This window comes from Anolis carolinensis, chromosome 1 (assembly GCF_035594765.1).
Source record: "Anolis carolinensis isolate JA03-04 chromosome 1, rAnoCar3.1.pri, whole genome shotgun sequence".
Classification (NCBI taxonomy): domain Eukaryota; kingdom Metazoa; phylum Chordata; class Lepidosauria; order Squamata; family Dactyloidae; genus Anolis; species Anolis carolinensis.
The window spans coordinates 258204056-258221387 of NC_085841.1; the positions used below are offsets into that span (position 1 = coordinate 258204056).

At 41.6% G+C, this 17332-nt stretch overlaps 1 protein-coding gene across 8 annotated transcripts in view; it reads right to left on the minus strand.

Annotated features, from left to right (window-relative positions):
* syt7 (synaptotagmin 7) overlaps positions 1–17332 on the minus strand; it is a 297131-nt gene that overhangs the window by 21332 nt on the left and 258467 nt on the right. For all 8 annotated transcript variants that reach the window (XM_008115862.2, XM_008115861.2, XM_008115863.2 and 5 more), the window contains 4 exons: positions 8959–9229; positions 3975–4144; positions 1989–2103; positions 243–442 (listed from right to left, as the gene is read on the minus strand). In XM_008115862.2, the coding sequence (XP_008114069.1) occupies positions 243–442; positions 1989–2103; positions 3975–4144; positions 8959–9229 (756 nt within the window). The remainder of the gene's footprint in view (positions 1–242; positions 443–1988; positions 2104–3974; positions 4145–8958; positions 9230–17332) is intronic.

The following is a 17332-nucleotide window of genomic DNA, read 5'->3' on the forward strand; positions in this document are numbered from 1 at the left end:
TGTTGCTATAGGGAGCAACATGATGAGAACCTGTACTTCCGTTTACCACTATGTCACACAATAAAAACCAGTTCCAGAAGTAGGTGCTCCACTTCTCACCTCACGTCCATCTGTATCCTGCTCTGGCAACTTCCTATCTACTCCCTTTCTGTCCACTTACCTCTTGCTCTGATTCACAAAACCTCCACTGAAAAGGCCTTGAGAAGAACCCAGGGAGTGTTTGAGCTCAGAGCACATCTCACCTTCCCAATGACATCATTCCGGCTGAGCTTATCCTTATCCATGACAGTGATGATAATGGTTGTCTCCCTCAGCTTCTCTGTGGGGATGTCAAAGATGAAGGACTCATTGAAGACAGGATTCAAGCACCTCTTCATCACCACTGTCTTCTTCTTCTCCACCCGCTTGTCTTTGTACATCAGCCACACCTTTACATAAGGGTCTGGAACAGGAAAAGGAGGACGTAATCACCAGAAGGCTGCTCACTGTGTATTCATATCCCATTGACATTTTGAGAAGGATAACAGAAGGAAGTGAAGGTACTTGGAGATACTACAGCTTTCGGGAGTGCCTATGGGGTTGGTGTGGTTTTTTTTTTTAACTCCTTAACTATCACATTCCAACATTGTCTTACCTTTGAGGTCACTCTTGACTTACTTTGTGATTGCTGGAAAGCATAGGCCTGAAATGTTTCCAAATTAAAAACAAATGTATAGGACCCATGAAAACCAACTCAATACAGGGAAATGAACCAAGTACATAGCTGTAGGGTTCTTTGATGGTTCTATTAATAGTGCCAGCTTTTAATATATCTATTTTAGACACATTTATATTCTACATTTTCCCCTCATGGAAACCAGCATGTTACACATGGGGTTCAGAGGTAACTTCTCACCCACCCACTGATCAGACCCCAACCCTGTTGAGCTTCAGCAAGGAGGCTGAAGGAAGTACTTCCATGTCACATCCTGGGGCACAGAAGAGGTAAGTTACATTTCAGTTAATACCTTAATAATTGAACTGAAAAGTGTGTTGCCTCATTATTATGAGGAAGAGCCTTCCCAGAAACCTGTGGCTCCTCAGTTTATTTGGGAATCACCTTGAAGGATGTAAAATAACATTTGCTAAATTTCTTATTCTTGACAAAATTTTCATATTTTTATCCATCTACACTAACAGCAGGAAAAAATCCACTTATGCTTCCTGCGTATGAGTAAATGTATGAGCATTCCTCTCACTCCAATTAAGATTTCAGCAATTTTCACATGAAGTCTCTGTGCAAAACTGTTTTCCCCTTATGTTAAGCAAAGGATAGTCACCCACAGCATGCACCAGATGGCAGGTCTGTTGAACAAAATGATACAACCAACTCTCTTCCAGCTTCTCCTTTTTGGAAGGCCATGCAACAAGACAGCAGCAGTTGTATTTTGTGTCAAGGCAATTTGCAGAATTTGTGCAAAAACAGTCTTGCAAATGGAGATGGCTTGCTCAAAACTGAGCCAAAAAACCTGTTTCATGAGAAAAATGTCAGGCTTTTGGACAAGCAAGGATTGACATCCCTTATTCTCATTACGAGCCTGAACCGATGGCACAGTCTAGCCTTGATAACTGCCAGAGGAAAATCAAAAGTGTGACTTGTCATAGGTCACCCAGTAATTTTTTACAGCGGAGTAGAAATTCCAAACCTGGTCTCCAGCACTCTAGTCCAATGCACTACTCCACACTGGCTTGCTCTTTGCCAACTGGAAAAAATTGGGCATAAATAAGCTTATGACAGAAATGGCTCCTATATCACAAAAGAGGATACTAAAACCAAGCAAAGAAAAGACAAGAATTATGTCTATCAAAGGGCCTCTGCCAAATCATAGCCAAATATGCTAGAAGCTTGTAAATGATCAAACCTACAAACAGAATGACAATTTGTGATTCCCGTTAGATCTGAGACTGCTTGTCACTGCACAGAAGGGTTGTTCTGGAATACCAAATACCTGATGTTCCCCCAATGTCCATGGCTTTAAGATTCCGAGCTTTGATAATATTCACAACGATGGAGTTAGCAGAAGGGTTGTAGCAAAGGGATAGGAGCAATTCTCCTCGGCTTCCCTGCAGGAAAAATAAAGTTAGCAGAGAATGAATACCCTTGCTCATCATCACTAATGCTTAGTATCGGTTCTTCTCAGGCTGGATCTACACTGCCCTATATCCCAGGATTTGATCCCAGATAATAGATCAGTGGTTCTCAACCTGGGGTCCCCAGATGTTTTTTGCCTTCAACTCCCAGAAATCCTAACAGATGGTAAACTGGCTGGGATTTCTGGGAGTTGTATGCCAAAAACATCTGGGGACTCCAGGTTGAGAACCAATGATCTAAGTCATTAATAAAGATTTTGAACAGTACTGGGCCCAGGACCGAACCCTGCAGCACTCCACTAATCATTTATTTCCAGGATGAAGTGGAACCATTGATGAGCACCCTTTGGGTTCGGTCACTTAACCAATTACAGATCCATTTAATAGTAGCATTGCCTAACCCACATTTGATTAGTGTGTTTGCCAGAAGATCAAAGGCCTTACTGAAATCAAGATATGCTACGTCCACAGCATTTCCTGCATCTATCAAGCTTCTAACTCTATCAAAAAAAGAGATAAGATTAGTCTGGCATGACTTGTTTACCTGTTTTGAACTGGATTATATGAGCCTATACTGCCAGATAATGTAGGGGCCCTTCTACACATGCTGTAAAACCTGGAAGTAACTGGGTTAAAAGAGGGGGTGGTTAAACGATGTTTAGCCAAAGTGTGGGAGGTATTGGGTTAAAAAGTAAAAAGCAAATGTTAAAAAGGTGTGTTTATAACCTGATTTCGGCTGAAAAAAAACAACACACTGGCTGTTAGGAATTGTATGAGATGAAGTCCAAAACACCTGGAGGGCCAAAGTTTGCCCATGCCTGATCTACACTGCCAAATATTGCTGTTTGGAACTGCATTATATGGTCAGTTTAGACACAAATAATGTAGTTTAACTGTACTAAACTGCATTATATGAGTCTACACTGACTGCATTATATGAGATGTAGATGGGGAGCTGTTTTGAAATAACATGGGAACTTGGAATACATTCACTGAGCATAATTATAGCAATATGATCCCACTATAATACAATGACTGCATCCTAAAAAATCCCAAGTTTGTGATTTGGTCAGGGGCACTTTGGCCAAGAATTCTTAATATTCCTCTATTTATTGCAAACTTCAGAACTCCAAAGGATGGACACATGGGAATTAAAGTGGAATCATAGTGCGTTAATTGAATAATTGTGAAAGGGTCTACCGCCATTTTGGATTTCAATGGAAAACAAGCCAGGTTCTGAGTCTTTAAGAAGGAGGCAAGATTTGTGGTAAAACTACACTTGAGTATTTTCAACAATTAATAATTTTTAAAAGACCATTTGTTTTAACATTAATATCTCCCAGGAACCATCCACACAAGACAGTCATTAATTTTGTTCTGGAAGCAAAGGATGCCTTTGGGATGTATATAAAGCAATTCTGTAATCATTATTCCATAACCAGTGAGTTTGCTATAACTAACCTTTTTGTTCCTGATAGACAATTGCATAGGTTCAGAAACATGAAGAACATTTTATCCTGACCCTTTTACCATCTTTAAAATAGTTTGACAACTTCCCCCCACTATGTCAGAAGGATCTTATGGTCTCAAAGCTGCTCTCATTTAAAATTGTTATTAAGAGGAGCAGCTGGCAACTTTTCTCTGGCAATCTTGGCTGGTAGGTTCTGGAAAACACAGTTCAAAAGTAAAATTTCCAAACTCTGGACCAGAAGACAGCCATTGAACAAGCCAAGGAATTCTCTGGTCATATTAGATACAGGTTTTTTTTTCTCATCATCCCCACCATATGCACTAAACTTTAATCTGTCCAACTTTCAATGTAAAAGAAATGCAAAATATCTTACACTGCCATCACTGCAGGGTTTTAGGTCTTTCCAGAATGTTTGCATCTGGGTCAAGTCCACCTTGTTGAGGGGAATAGATACTTCCCCAATGGGGTCATTGCGACTGAACCGATCATAATCCAAAACCTGTAGATACAGCACCCGCTGAACCACTTTCTCATAGGGAAAACCTGCGAGAAGCAAAAGAACAACAAAAAACAAAAAAAACAAACAAAAACAAAAAACAGATGAAGAGCTAAGAATACAAAGGTAGGGAACTGCAGTAAAGAGAACCCAGCCTGGATTTGGGCAAAAATGGCTATTGTTGGTCTTGTCCACATTAGCGAGTACAGGCAGTACCAAGCTATGAACAAAATAGGTTCTGTAGGTTTGTTTTTAAGTTGAATGCATATGTAAGTCAGAACAGGTACATTTTTAAAGTGTATGTTGAACCAATATACACAGAGCTCCACTGGCTGCCGATCAGTTTCCGGTCCCAATTCAAGGTGCAGGTGATAGGACCTGCCTATCTTCGTGAACACATCTTCCCCTATGAACCCACACGGGCTCTAAACTCTGCTGGGGAGGTCCTCCTCTCGATCCCGCCTCCGTTTCAAGTGCGGTTGGCGGGGATGAGAGAGAGGACCTTCTCGATGGTGGCCCCCAGGCTTTGGAACTCCCTCCCAAAGGAGATTAGATTAGCTCCCATCTTGGATTCCTTCCGGAAGAATCTGAAAACATGGATGTTCACAGGTGCCTTCTCCTAACTGATAATTAGCACTTTACCTAGGCCTTGGCCATTCCATGCACTTTATTGCCTTTAGTCGCTCCCATCCCTAGTCACCGAAGATTATACACTTTCAGGTTTCCAGTTCTCCTTAAAATGGCCCATGTCTTTTGGTGCTTAACTACTGATTGGGATTACTGTCTATGTTTTAAGTTATTTTAACTTTTGTAAAATGTGTTATTATACTGTGATTTTATTGTGTTACTGTTTTTATTGCTGTAATACTGTTTTGGGCTTGTCCCAGTGTAAGCCGCCTCGAGTCCTTTGGGAGATGGAGTGGGGCATAAATAAAGTTATTATTATTATTATTATTATTATTAATAATAATAATAATAATAATAATATTAACTTTGGATAGCACAGGGAAGGGTTGACTCCCCTGTGATGTGTGTTTTGCTATCTGTGCCCCTCTTCAGAAGATTTCACCTCGCTTTCTGTCCCAGTGAGAATTGAATTTTGAAAAATTGGCTTCTTGTGGAAACAAGGATTGGTGATCAAGCTTCAGTTGAGCCACCTTTTCCCCATGATAATTCTTTCAGGAGTTTATTTCCCTTCCTAGGGTTTGATTTTTCTCACTTCCTTTTAAGCCCCGGATTTAACTATGTAAGGCCCATCCACACTGCCATATAACATCCATATCTGCTTTGCACTGGATTATATGGCAGTGTAGACTCATATAATCCGGTTCAAAGCAGATAATCTGGATTTTACATGGCTGTGTAGATGGGACCTGTATGTAACTTGGGGACTGCCTGTATGCATTTGGACTACTGGTAAAGAAAGGGTCAAGATTAGCCCAACTAAATGATGGAATCCTATGCTTCTGGGCAATCTTGTAGCCTTGAATAACATTTGTAGGCATTTCAGATGAATGAGTAGTAATCCAATTTCATCAATCAAATGCAATGCTTCAGGGAACTGATTGGTTGCTCTAAGGGCCAGGAAAGTATCCCAGACCTTATCTGTCACTGCATTCAGATCACCAGCGAAGGTTTTTGGCCTCGTTGTAGAGTATAAAGCACTAGCTGCTCTTCTGAGGATAGCTACTAAATGTGATGGACTACAGATATGATCCAATTTGGCAGCAAGAAAAACAGTAGATCAAGTAGAGGAAAGAAAGGGTAAGTAGCACGAATGGACCAAAAAGAATAGATGGACCACGTATGAGATGATGCCAAACCTAAGGGATGAATGATGTAGGCTTTGCTGCAGTCTCTTGTTTTTGTGGGATTTACTTCTCAAAACACAGATATGATATGGGTTAAAATACATCACATGTTAAAATGGACTGTGTACACAATAGCCCATTTCCTAATTTTTCCTTATTTATGCGGAGGTTATATTATATGCTGCTATAGTCCTTGAGTTTTTAAAATAACTAATTTACATTTCTGCAGTATAAGAATATTTTCTGGCAATTCCCAGTACTAGCTACAATACGTTGACTCCATCCTTCAATTGGATTTCTTTTTTAATTTTCATACATATTCAAGCAAATTAATAATCATTCCTTCTTTCTCTTGTTCATTTTAAAGAGTTATAATACATTAGTGCATCAGTGAAATGACACTTTTGCACTGTAACCTCATAATTGATTCAAAAAAGCCAGTGAAGAGACATTTTGTCTTTCAAACCATAGGATCACCTCAGTAAACTATGTCTAGGATTTCATAAATCTTTGGAAAAGCCCTAGAGTAGAATACAAAAATGGCTAGAAACAGCCTCCAAAAAATGGAATAAGTGGATATGGAGGTAACAACTCTGGGAAAACTCAGGTTGACCAAACTGGAGGAGTCCATGATCTTGCTGTCTTCCCTTCATCCTCTAAATGTTTTTTGCCTTAAAAAAATTAAAGCTGATCATGCACAGATCATTTGTTCATAGACACGATGGCCACTTATCTTATCTAAACTCTCTCTCTTTTTCTCCCAGGGAACCAAGCTATGAGGCCTCTATGATCCTGTTGCTTTTTTACAACGCTTCAAAATGAATGTTATGTAGGTGAAAACTAAAGGTGTCCCCCCGAGGAAGAAACAAATATGTATGGGGAATGCATTGAGAGAACTGAGAGAAAAACCTAATAGAATGGAAAGAAATGAGACAAGATCCATTGATGGTACCAGCGGTTATTTAGGTCAAGCAGTTGTTAGACCCTAGATTTCACCTTCACCTTCCTCACTGGTCAAAAGCCAGGGCTCCTACCTTGACAGTCATTTCCTGTGAGAGCCACCTAGGCTGGCAACTATGCAGAGCATATCTTTGAGTCTCATGTGATGGTCTAGAGCGGTGTTTCTCAAATTCTGATTCTCCAGGTATTTTGGACTTCAGCTCCCAGAAATCCCAGTAAGCTTACCAGCTGTTAGGAAGTGTGGGGGCTGAAGTCCAAAACATCTGGAGGAGCAGAATTTGAAAAAACACAAGTCTAGGGAAGTAGACAATGTCCACAGCTGTGTCAGCTCCTCACCCCATCCCAGCCACTTAAGGGAGTTCCTCAGCTGAAAAAAAAAAGCTTTGGGTGTCATCATGCCTCCTGAGGACAACTTCCTTGTCGCATTGCCCTCTGCTTCCATTGCAAAAACTGTCCTCAGGAAGGATATATCAACACAATTTACTAATGAAATAAAATGGGATTTGAAGTTTCTTCAACATTCTCAGGTATTGTCTGTGTCTATTTATGAACAGTCACAAAACACTTTAATATAATAATATATAATAATATAAAACTTTATTTATATTCCACTCTCTCTCCCCAAGGGGACTCAGGGCGAAATATAAATAACACTACAAAGTTATTTATTATAGCACTTTGATTTCATTGTAACGGCTGTGGCAACATCCTATGGGATATCATGGGGCTTGTAGTTTTGTAAGAAACACTAGAGGAGTTCCCTAGATGAGAACTGTAAGTGCCCCTCCTTTAACTTCAAATCCCAGAATTTGATTGATGGACATAAGGAAGTTAAAGAGAAGTCACAATGTAATGTGAAAGGGCCCAAAGATATAATTTCTCCCACCTTATACATTCTTGTATTAGATATTCTATTCACTTTGAGGTGAGGTGACTCCACTTATTAGGGTCATGAGCTCCCCCCACTGCCTTTAGATGCAGTTCCATAAAGCAGAAGACTGTCCATTTCTAAAATATGTCCATACCTCCAACTTCATGTGATAGTGTTTGAAGCTGATATCATTTATTCTGAGTACAGGTTACGTCAACACTATATGATTGACAGCCACTGCAACACTACTGCGGTGGTGCAGCCTCCGTGTGAGTGAATATGAAATGTTGGAGCTCCTATGTGGAGCTCAAGCCATGCTGAATCATTTCCAGAAGTCCACTATCCCTGATTATTGGCAGAAGGTAGACATCATGGCTTAAATGATTTTAATGTTTTATTCCATGTCAGCAGACCCTCTGTTCCCATTTGGCTAGAACCATTCTGCACTCTTGCATTGGCAGTCTTTCCCACGAATTATTTCACCATTGTAATGTTCTGACAATGAAAGGAAACAGTAATATATATTTAACAGGGATGGAAATGTGAGGTGCAGAATACATTTGTGTTCCCTCCAACATTTCATAGATGAAAACCAGGATATGTGTGGCAAAGCACCACCAGAGTGCATTCAAGATGGCGAAAGTGATTACAGGCAGCACCCAGTTAGGAAGAAGATATGTTCTGTAGGCTTGTTCTTAAGCTGAATTTGTATACAAGGTACATTTTAAGTGGAACTCCAGCCAAAAATAAATATCTATTTAATTTTGGATAGCATAGGAAATTTCTCTTCCTAGGGGTAGATTACCTATTACTTCCTGTTGTCTCACCCCCGTTTGCAACTAGGAGTCATATGTAAGTTGGATAATTGAAATTCGGGGACTGCCTGCTAATGTGGAAGAACTCACAAGCCAGGAAAGCCAGCTTAGCCAAGCAGGACAGGCACTCTCCGACCCCCCCCCCCACCTCCCCCCACTTGTTAATGCAGCACTTTGAAGTAAGTCAAGTAAGATGAAGGCAAAGGGAGAAAGTGAAGAAAGAAATCAGGACATTTTAAAAGCATCTGAAATAGTGGGAGTATTAATAGCAGAGCATTAGTCAGGATTTTCCTTGCCAGATTGGCACAGTTCGAAGGTATGTATTTGTTAAGCAACTTGCCTGGAGTGAGAATAAATCCTTTGTCTCTGTAACCAGCTGCCTAAACCCGGATCATATCACCTACCTTCAAAGAGAAAAGTCTCATTCCAATGGGGGTTTAAGTTCTTCCTTTTCACCTTGGTCTCCAGCTTATGTTTTTTATCTGGTAGGAGGTAAATTTTGACAAAAGGGTCACTTGTGCCACTGAAATCCTTGGCTGGCAGCTCCTGAGCTTTCAGTATTTTGACAGTTAGGGTAGACTCCTGGAAATTGTAGCCAACACTAAACTGGATTCGGCCAAGATTTTCTCGACTGGAGCTATCATGTCCCTCATCATCTTCAGACCCAGGAGAGAGCTAGAGAGAGGGAGAGAGAGAGAAAGGCAGTCATGAGACTGATTGATACACAAGGCTCATCTTCACAGTAAACCATTCTTAAGTATTAGAAGCCCCAAGGTCTAACCAGGGTCTAGGATCAGTGGTTCCCAACCTTGTTTTGACCAGGGATCACTTTGATCGGGGACCAGTTTGACTGGGGACAACTTTGACCAGGGACCACTTTGACCAGGGCCCATTAGTACAAATCAGTTTTTGGTCAATTTTAGATTCGCCTAGGTTATTTGAGGTGCTGATTCAGAAAATTGCATTGGATAGACCACGCTAGTTCTAGTTTCTGATAACAAAACATATGCCATCCAGTAGTCATCATCTGCTCACCCATAGAAAACCATATTCAATAATCTAAAGCTGATGTGGTCTATCCAATGCAATTTTCTGAATCAGCACCCAAATAATCCCAGAAACAGGCCTAAAAATGGAGACACCAAGGTGCCCCCACTTCCAGGCGCCACATGGAACTTCCTTCGGGAGGAGAAAGGAGGAGAAGCAGCAGTCAGGAGGCTTGTTGTTGCGCCTTTCATGGGTAGTAAGCCTCTCCCCTCCCAACATCCCAGTTGCCTCAGCTCTATAAGAGGCTTTCACAAAATCAGTTGCTCTTGCTGCAATAGTGTAGTAGTGGTGAGGCTGTGGTCCATATAAAGGTTGGGTACCACTGGTCTAGATTAAAATGTAAGTAATTAGTGGGAACATAATTTCCAACTGGTTATTACTCAAGTTCTGGAACCAAAGCCAAGCAGATACTGAGGGTCCACTGTACTTACAAATGCTTCATGTACATAACCCTAATGGATTTTTTCCTTTTACAGTAGCCCCCCTTATCCTGCCTCTAGACAGTGGCTCTGACTGGGAGAGCAAAATTGTGAGCCTCTTGCCTTTTCCAACTGTCCACTGTCCTGAGGTGAGAAAAAGCACTTGGAAAAAAATTATCCAATGTAAGCAAGAGTCAGGGGAAAGGGCTTGGAGATATTGTTAGCACAAGGTTTATTTAATCACAGGCCTAACTGGGAGTGAGAGCCTGGGGGCTTGGGGAGATGTATTCTACTGAGAACAGTATGACTCTGCTCCTCATTAGTTGAGTGTGAAGCCACTCGTTTGAGAAATGCTTCACCCAACTGTCATCAGCCACAACTCCTGCCTCCTTTGTTAAGCATCACACCTTCTAGCTTGCACATAGTTCAGGACTTCACTGTAAACTCCCAAATACTGGGTCAGCAAGAGTATTCCTGTTTCTATTAGTAAGTGAGCCTATGCAGCAGGGAAGGGTAATGACCCCCCCCCCCACCACATCTCTTTCACACTACACAATCAAAACACTTCCTCATACCCCTCAATGCCCCAGTTTGGCTGGGACAGGCCCAACCAGTCCTCTGTCATCCCATTTTTCTGGTGCTTTTAATGGCCCAATTTCTCTCTCCTCTTTTCACACTCCCCCTTTGCAGTTCAGAGTGCAGTCAACACAAGCTAGGTTCAGAGTGCAAAAGTAGTTTCCATTCAATTAACTCAGCAGGGGGATGGGGAACATTTTGCAGTAAACTGAAGCAAAGCAACTAGTTGCAGAGTCACCTAATTTTTTTTGTTATTCCTCATTAATACCTTTTGCCACATTGACCACACTCTGACCACACATGTTTCAGATTTTATGCATAACATGCTGGGAGGGCTTGGTTTCTAGGAAAACCTGGAGTTTGTAGTTTAGTGATACATTCTGAATGCTCTACTGGAGCATGAGTGTTTTACCCAAACTATAAATCTCAGAACTCCTTAGGACAGGTATATCCAAGGTCTGGCCCGGGGGTCAATAGAAGCCTCTGTTCTAATTTCCACTGGCCTTCTTTCTCCAGGCTCCCTCCATCCCTCCATTGCATTGTCCTCCCTCCCTTTCTTGACTTCGGTCCTCTCTTCATTCATTTGTTTGTTCCTTCTTGGGGATCAAGGCCTCGGAAAAGGTGGGCTCCTCGGGAGGAAAGAGAGATCGTGGCCTCTTGAGTCCTGCCTTCTCCTCAGGCGGTTCCAGTCTCGGGCATCCCATCCCAGTGGACTCTTGTCTCTCTCTGTCTCTTTCTCCACAACTTTTTCTTTATTTCTTTGCAAAGGAAGGTTCTCCAATTGCTCTGTATGCCCCAGGCACTTGCTGCTACTGATGCTGCTGCATGGCTGGGAAGGGCACAAGTGCAGGTGAAACGTCAGGAAAAAATGCTGCTAGAACACAGCCATACCACCCAGAAGCTGCACAACACTCCATTAACTGGGTTTGTCACTGCCAAATTGAGTATGTAATAGTGTAGTGTAAGAGAGTAGCAGATCTTGTTGGATTGCAACTCCTAGAAACTTCTACAACAGTATAGGCAATGCCGAAGGATACAGAGAACTGCAGTACAAAACATCTGGAGGGCTACTTGGTTCCTATCCTGCCATATAGCTTATTAATGTACATTGCTCCTGTATTATAATTATAACTCAGAATGGATTTTTTTTTTCGTGTCAGAAGCAACCTGAGTCGCTTCTGGTGTGAGAGAATTGGCCGTCTGCAAGGACGTTGCCCAGGGGACGCCCGGATGTTTTGATGTTTTTACCATCCTAGTGGGAGGCTTCTCTCATGTCCCCGCATGGAGCTGGAGCTAATAGAGGGAGCTCATCCGCGCTCTCCCCAGGTGGGATTCGAACCTGGCAGCCTTCAGGTCAGCAACCTAACCTTCAAGTCACAAGGCTTTATCCCACTACACCACTACTCCTCAGAATGGATGCAACCACATGTCTGTGAACCACTTTTTCACATAAGACATGCACAACTTGTAGGGTTGCAGACGTATATTTTGGTCTGTGACTTTCACGGTGTGCTATTTCATGGCTCTATTTTTCAGATGTCCTCTCATGACTTCCTTTCCACTTAATCCAACCTGCTCATTCCTCTTCACATCCACTATGTTGTATTCCTAATGTTAATTAAATCTTTATTCATATTTAATAACTTAATTGCGTTCAAGCCTCTAGGTCAGTACTGAGGAATTATTCCCACATTGGTGTTTTATAACTATCTGCTGCGATTTGGTTCAAAATGCAAATATAATTTGTGGATACAGGTTCAGACTCATTGAGTATTTAGGGGAAGTGGAACGGGGAGGCTGGGCAGGCTTTCTCCCTGCTCTCTTTTTGTTGGTAGGTAAAGACACTTTAATTTGAACAGGCATTTGAAAAGCTTCTTTTAATTGATTTATAGGAATGTAGATTATGGGCACGGATGCTAATTTAAGTGTGTTTGAACTTACATTTCATCAGGTATCAATATATTATCTTTATTGTAAGCTGCCCTGGTTTTTTTTTATTGGAAACACAGGATATAAAGTAATCAAGCAAACAAATAATGCTTTGCAGGTGCTGTGTCTTCCCTCACCATTGGCCATGCTGGCTACAACTGACCTGAACAGTAGTCCAAAAACATCTGGAAGGCCATACATTCCCTCACCCCTCTGGTACCAAATTGCTAGATGCCTTGTAAGAATGTGGTTTCACCCAATGTTAATCCCCCATGACTGAAAAAGAGAATGGTGGAACCATTAATTAAAAAGGAGGTAATTTTCTTACCTCCTTTTAAATGGGCGTGCATCACTTTGGGGAACAATATTTGCAGACGAACAAGATTAAAATAAAGTAAAATGAATATGGCTAAATTTTCCTGTCAATCTGGCTCAATGTTACTTCAGCACAGGAAAGCTGCTATCCAAAGGTTCACAGTAAAAAATTGGAACAGAGAGAGGTTTTTGATTCTCCAGTGCTTCGTGTTTGCTCAGCTTAACTAAGGGCATGTTGAAAGTTACAGCATCTAAGGGAGGATGGAAGCCGTGGTACATAAGGAAACTAAATGTCTGTGTTGACTCTCACAATAAGGTCAACAATTTCCAATTTTAAATCTTATCCCCTTTTGGCAGCTTGCCCTGAATCTTTTCATTTTGCTGAAAGGCTTTAAGACACCATTTGCTGCCATTGTTTTTCAAGGCTCCTAGCTAGTCGTGTGCTATCCAAAGGCATGGAAATAAAACACATCAAGGTTAAGTAGTCAGAAGACCCACAGGCTGGGTGCTGGGTGTGGGGAGAACTGTTTAAATCCTTGCCCTGATGGGGAGTGAAAAAAGAGCAGCCACATTTTCCCCATCAGAATGCTTGAGATATCAAAGTCTGCCTCTGTCTTTATGCAGCTATGGAGATAGCCTCTTCTTCCTGAATCAGTGACCTTTGGAAAGCTTTGATGTGTATGAGAAAATGTCTTTAATGTGAACCTGGAGAAAAGTCCACGAAAGGTACACAGTTCTAAGCCAGGGATGGGCAACTATGGAAGGATAGGGGGCCACATCAAGTGACCGAGGAGGGCTGCACCCGCACTGCACCCCCTTGCAAAACTGATTTTAATCCCACACAAGGATCTGCATGGGGTGGAATGGTCTTCCAAACCCTAGAAGTTGCGCACCCCATCTAATACTTTGTAAGATTCTGCAAACGATTTTGCAACAGTCTACTACTTTACCCATTTCAGTATTATGTTTTTCATAAGAGGGGAGTGGGGATGTTTGCATGAATATGTGCCACTGTTGACTTAGGGTGAATCCCATGAATGTTCGTAGGCAAGGAATACTCAGAGGTGCTTTGTCACTGCCTTCCTCTAAATATAGCTTATTCAAGCTACATTCAGAGGAAGTATTCCTTTGTGATCCCTTGTTCAAGTAATAATCAAATCCTACCTTATTTAACTTTTGAGATGTGGTACCTACAGAGTATATAAGGCTCTTACTAAGTGTTAATTCATATGACCATCTTATACATGATAGCTACTGCAAACTAAATTTTCAAGTGTCTTTGGCATGGTAAAATAAACAATGTGAAAGCTCATTTAGGTTATGCCTTGATTTGGGTTGAATAGTCAGGACATAAAAATCATAATTTTTGACCAGAGAGAATTGATGATGCTAATCAAGCTTGCCAAATAAAAACTGAAAAATATATGCACAATGACTTCATCATTTTTTTAAAAAAGCAGACATTGCTCATATGTGGCAGAAGACAAGAAGCAGCCGGAAGCCTTGGCACTTTGGTGATGCAGCTGCAGGAGAAGACAAGATGGATGAGACACGATGCACTCCTCCTGACCTCTGTGATTGACTGCCCACAACCCTTGTATTGACTAGGTTGGATATCTTGAAATTTGCTGGATCATTTGCCCATAGCTGAGGTAGGAATGGATGGATCAGTTCACTTCTGGTCCATGCGTTTCACATAGGTGCAGTTCTAAGTCTGTTCCATTCCATTTTGTGTGAAAACCTGGTCAGAATCCACTCAGGCCATATCAGCACTGCAGAATTATAACAGTTTGACACTACATTAACCGCCATGTCTCAATGCTTGGGATTCTATGATTTGTAATTTTGTGACATATTTACGTCTCTCAGTCAGAGAATTATGGTGCCACAAAAATTACAAATCCCAGATTTCTATAGGACAGAACTATGGCAGTTAAAGTAGTGTCAAACTGCTGTAATTCTGTGGTGTGGATGGCTTCTTAGTCACTCATAAATGCATAACATAGAGTTATGCATTCCTGATTGTTTATATCCCTGATAGGAGCCTCTGATGGCTCAGTGTGTTAAAGCGCTGAGCTGCTGAACTTGCAGACCGAAAGGTCCCAGGTTCAAATCCCAGGAGCAGAATGAGCGCCCGCTGTTAGCTCCAGCTTCTGCCAACCTAGCAGTTCGAAAACATGCAAATGTGAGTAGATCAATAGGTACCGCTCCGGCAGGAAGGCAACAGCGTTGAATGCAGTCATGCCGGCCACACGACCTTGGAGGTGTCTACAGACAACGCCGGCTCTTCGGCTTAGAAATGGAGATGAGCACCAACCCCCAGAGTCGGACACAACTGGACTTAACGTCAGAGGAAACCTTTACCTTTACCTAAGTATCCCCAAATTTAGGGGATATAAAGGGACCACTAAAATCTCCCAATCCCTACTTTCTAGTCAGTAGGTAGCTGCAGTGATTGACAAGGACCTGTTCCCCATTTGTTTGTAAAGCAGCCAACTGATGGTCTCACTTTCCTCACATAAGTGATCCTTTGCACAAAGGAGGGGTTATGACAGTGATTCTGATTCTGCCTATTGCACTATAGATAACTTCTGGGAGGGGGTAGGACCATCAGCTAGCTGGTTCCTGATTGACAGGAAGACAGAGCCATGTTGATCATAGTGGCCACTTGTAAATTCAGACTGAAGGAGCTGGGCTTGGAGTTATTACATAGCTACATAACTACAGTGCCATTTGTCAGTGCCCAATTGGATCACCAATCTTTAAAAAAATGACTGGAAAATTTACATTTACATTTTGCAGAGTTCACCCTAAAGCATGCCTGCAGAACATGGCCATACAGCCCAGAAAACACACAACAACCCTTTCCCACCTTTCTCTAACTCTGCTGTCCTACATTAGAAAGTACCTGCTTGTTTGTCACTCACAAAAAAAAGGGTTCAGTGTTTTCCTTTTTACACTAATATAGGAAGCCCCTTGTCTGTGACAAGACATGCTCTTACATAATAAAGCCTACAAGACAGAGATAGTCTTAATCTAAGTTTTCGGGTTTATTCTAGTTAGCAACGTGAAAAGAATATCTGCAAGATACAGTGAGCTATTAATATTGCCCAAACCAGGCCCCGTTCTGCTGTAATGGCAACACGTCAGAAGCACAGAAGCCAGAGGAATTCAATCAGCTCTGTGAGAAAACTGGCAAGCTTTGGATGTTCAAAAAATGTTCAGGTCTTTGAACATCAGTTATATTGCTATCGATTCATGAAGTCATTATCAACACCATTGCATTATCATCTCTTCAGTTCGTTAGCTCCCACTTATTTGCTGAAGGAAAAGGGTGGGGATGCAGACAAAAATATTAACATGCTTGTGTACTGTGACGTGTTTTCCTCCAATACAAATTACTTTGGAGATGCGGTCGAAAGCAGCCACTATATGCTTCTCCCATACCATATGCTTTAGGTTCCACAGAGGGAGAAATGCTATGGGGCAACTCCCCTAAGGAGGAGTTTGCATGAATGGCCCATGGTCTAAACAGACAGCGAGGTGCATCATACACCCTGAAATGCCACATTAAGATGCCCGACCTAAACTCTACTTGGACTATGAGCTGCCCGTGATTATGGAACTCCAACAATTTTTGCCACAGAAGCACATGATCTGACTTATTGCTTCTGCTAAGACAAATGCTCATCCAGTTTTTAAAAATGATTTTGGTCAGAGATTAAGTAAGGTGATGAAAGTGAAATGGATCTACTGCTGGGGAAGACCTTAGATGTTGAGCAGATGTAGAAATTATCTCCCTTCATTTTTCATTGGTGCCACTCTTCCTCCTCCCCAACCTTCTATGCATTCTTCCTTGGCATGATTTCAGACTCCTTAGGCCTTCCTTTCTTCCTCTCTTCCTCCCCCCCTCCCTCCCTTTCTTCTTTCTTATCTTTCTCTAGAGATCTCAAAGTAGGATCCCTTTCTATGCCAAATATTTAGACAAATAAATAATATCTTCTGGGCTACTTGGCTTTAGCCTTGATGTGTTCTTGAGACCTGTCATAAAAGATAATCCTTCCCTTCCATCACAGGAATCTCTTCAAATGGCTCCTGGCACTCAGCCATCTGCTCACTTCAGCAAGTTGGGGAGGGCCAGCTAGGTAAACCCTTCCTGACAGCCTGTCTGTCTTGTTGCCAAGAGGAGGAGCCAACATAGCAGGTGTCTATGCCTACAGGGAGTAAGTGCCCAAACAGACAGGTTATTGTAGGGGAAGCAGCTACAGGCAGGTCAAGGAAGTCCAAATTATGGAAATTCATGGAAGATAAAGGGCAAAAGGTTCAGTTGGCTCAAGGCGGGTTACAGAATAATTAACACACATAAACATCGTAAGAAAACCACAAATACTCATATTAAAATGTATTTCTGTAAAAGATACACATTAAAATGTATTTCTATTAAATACGTTTTAGAATAAACAAAACAAAGATTAAACAAAGGACATACATT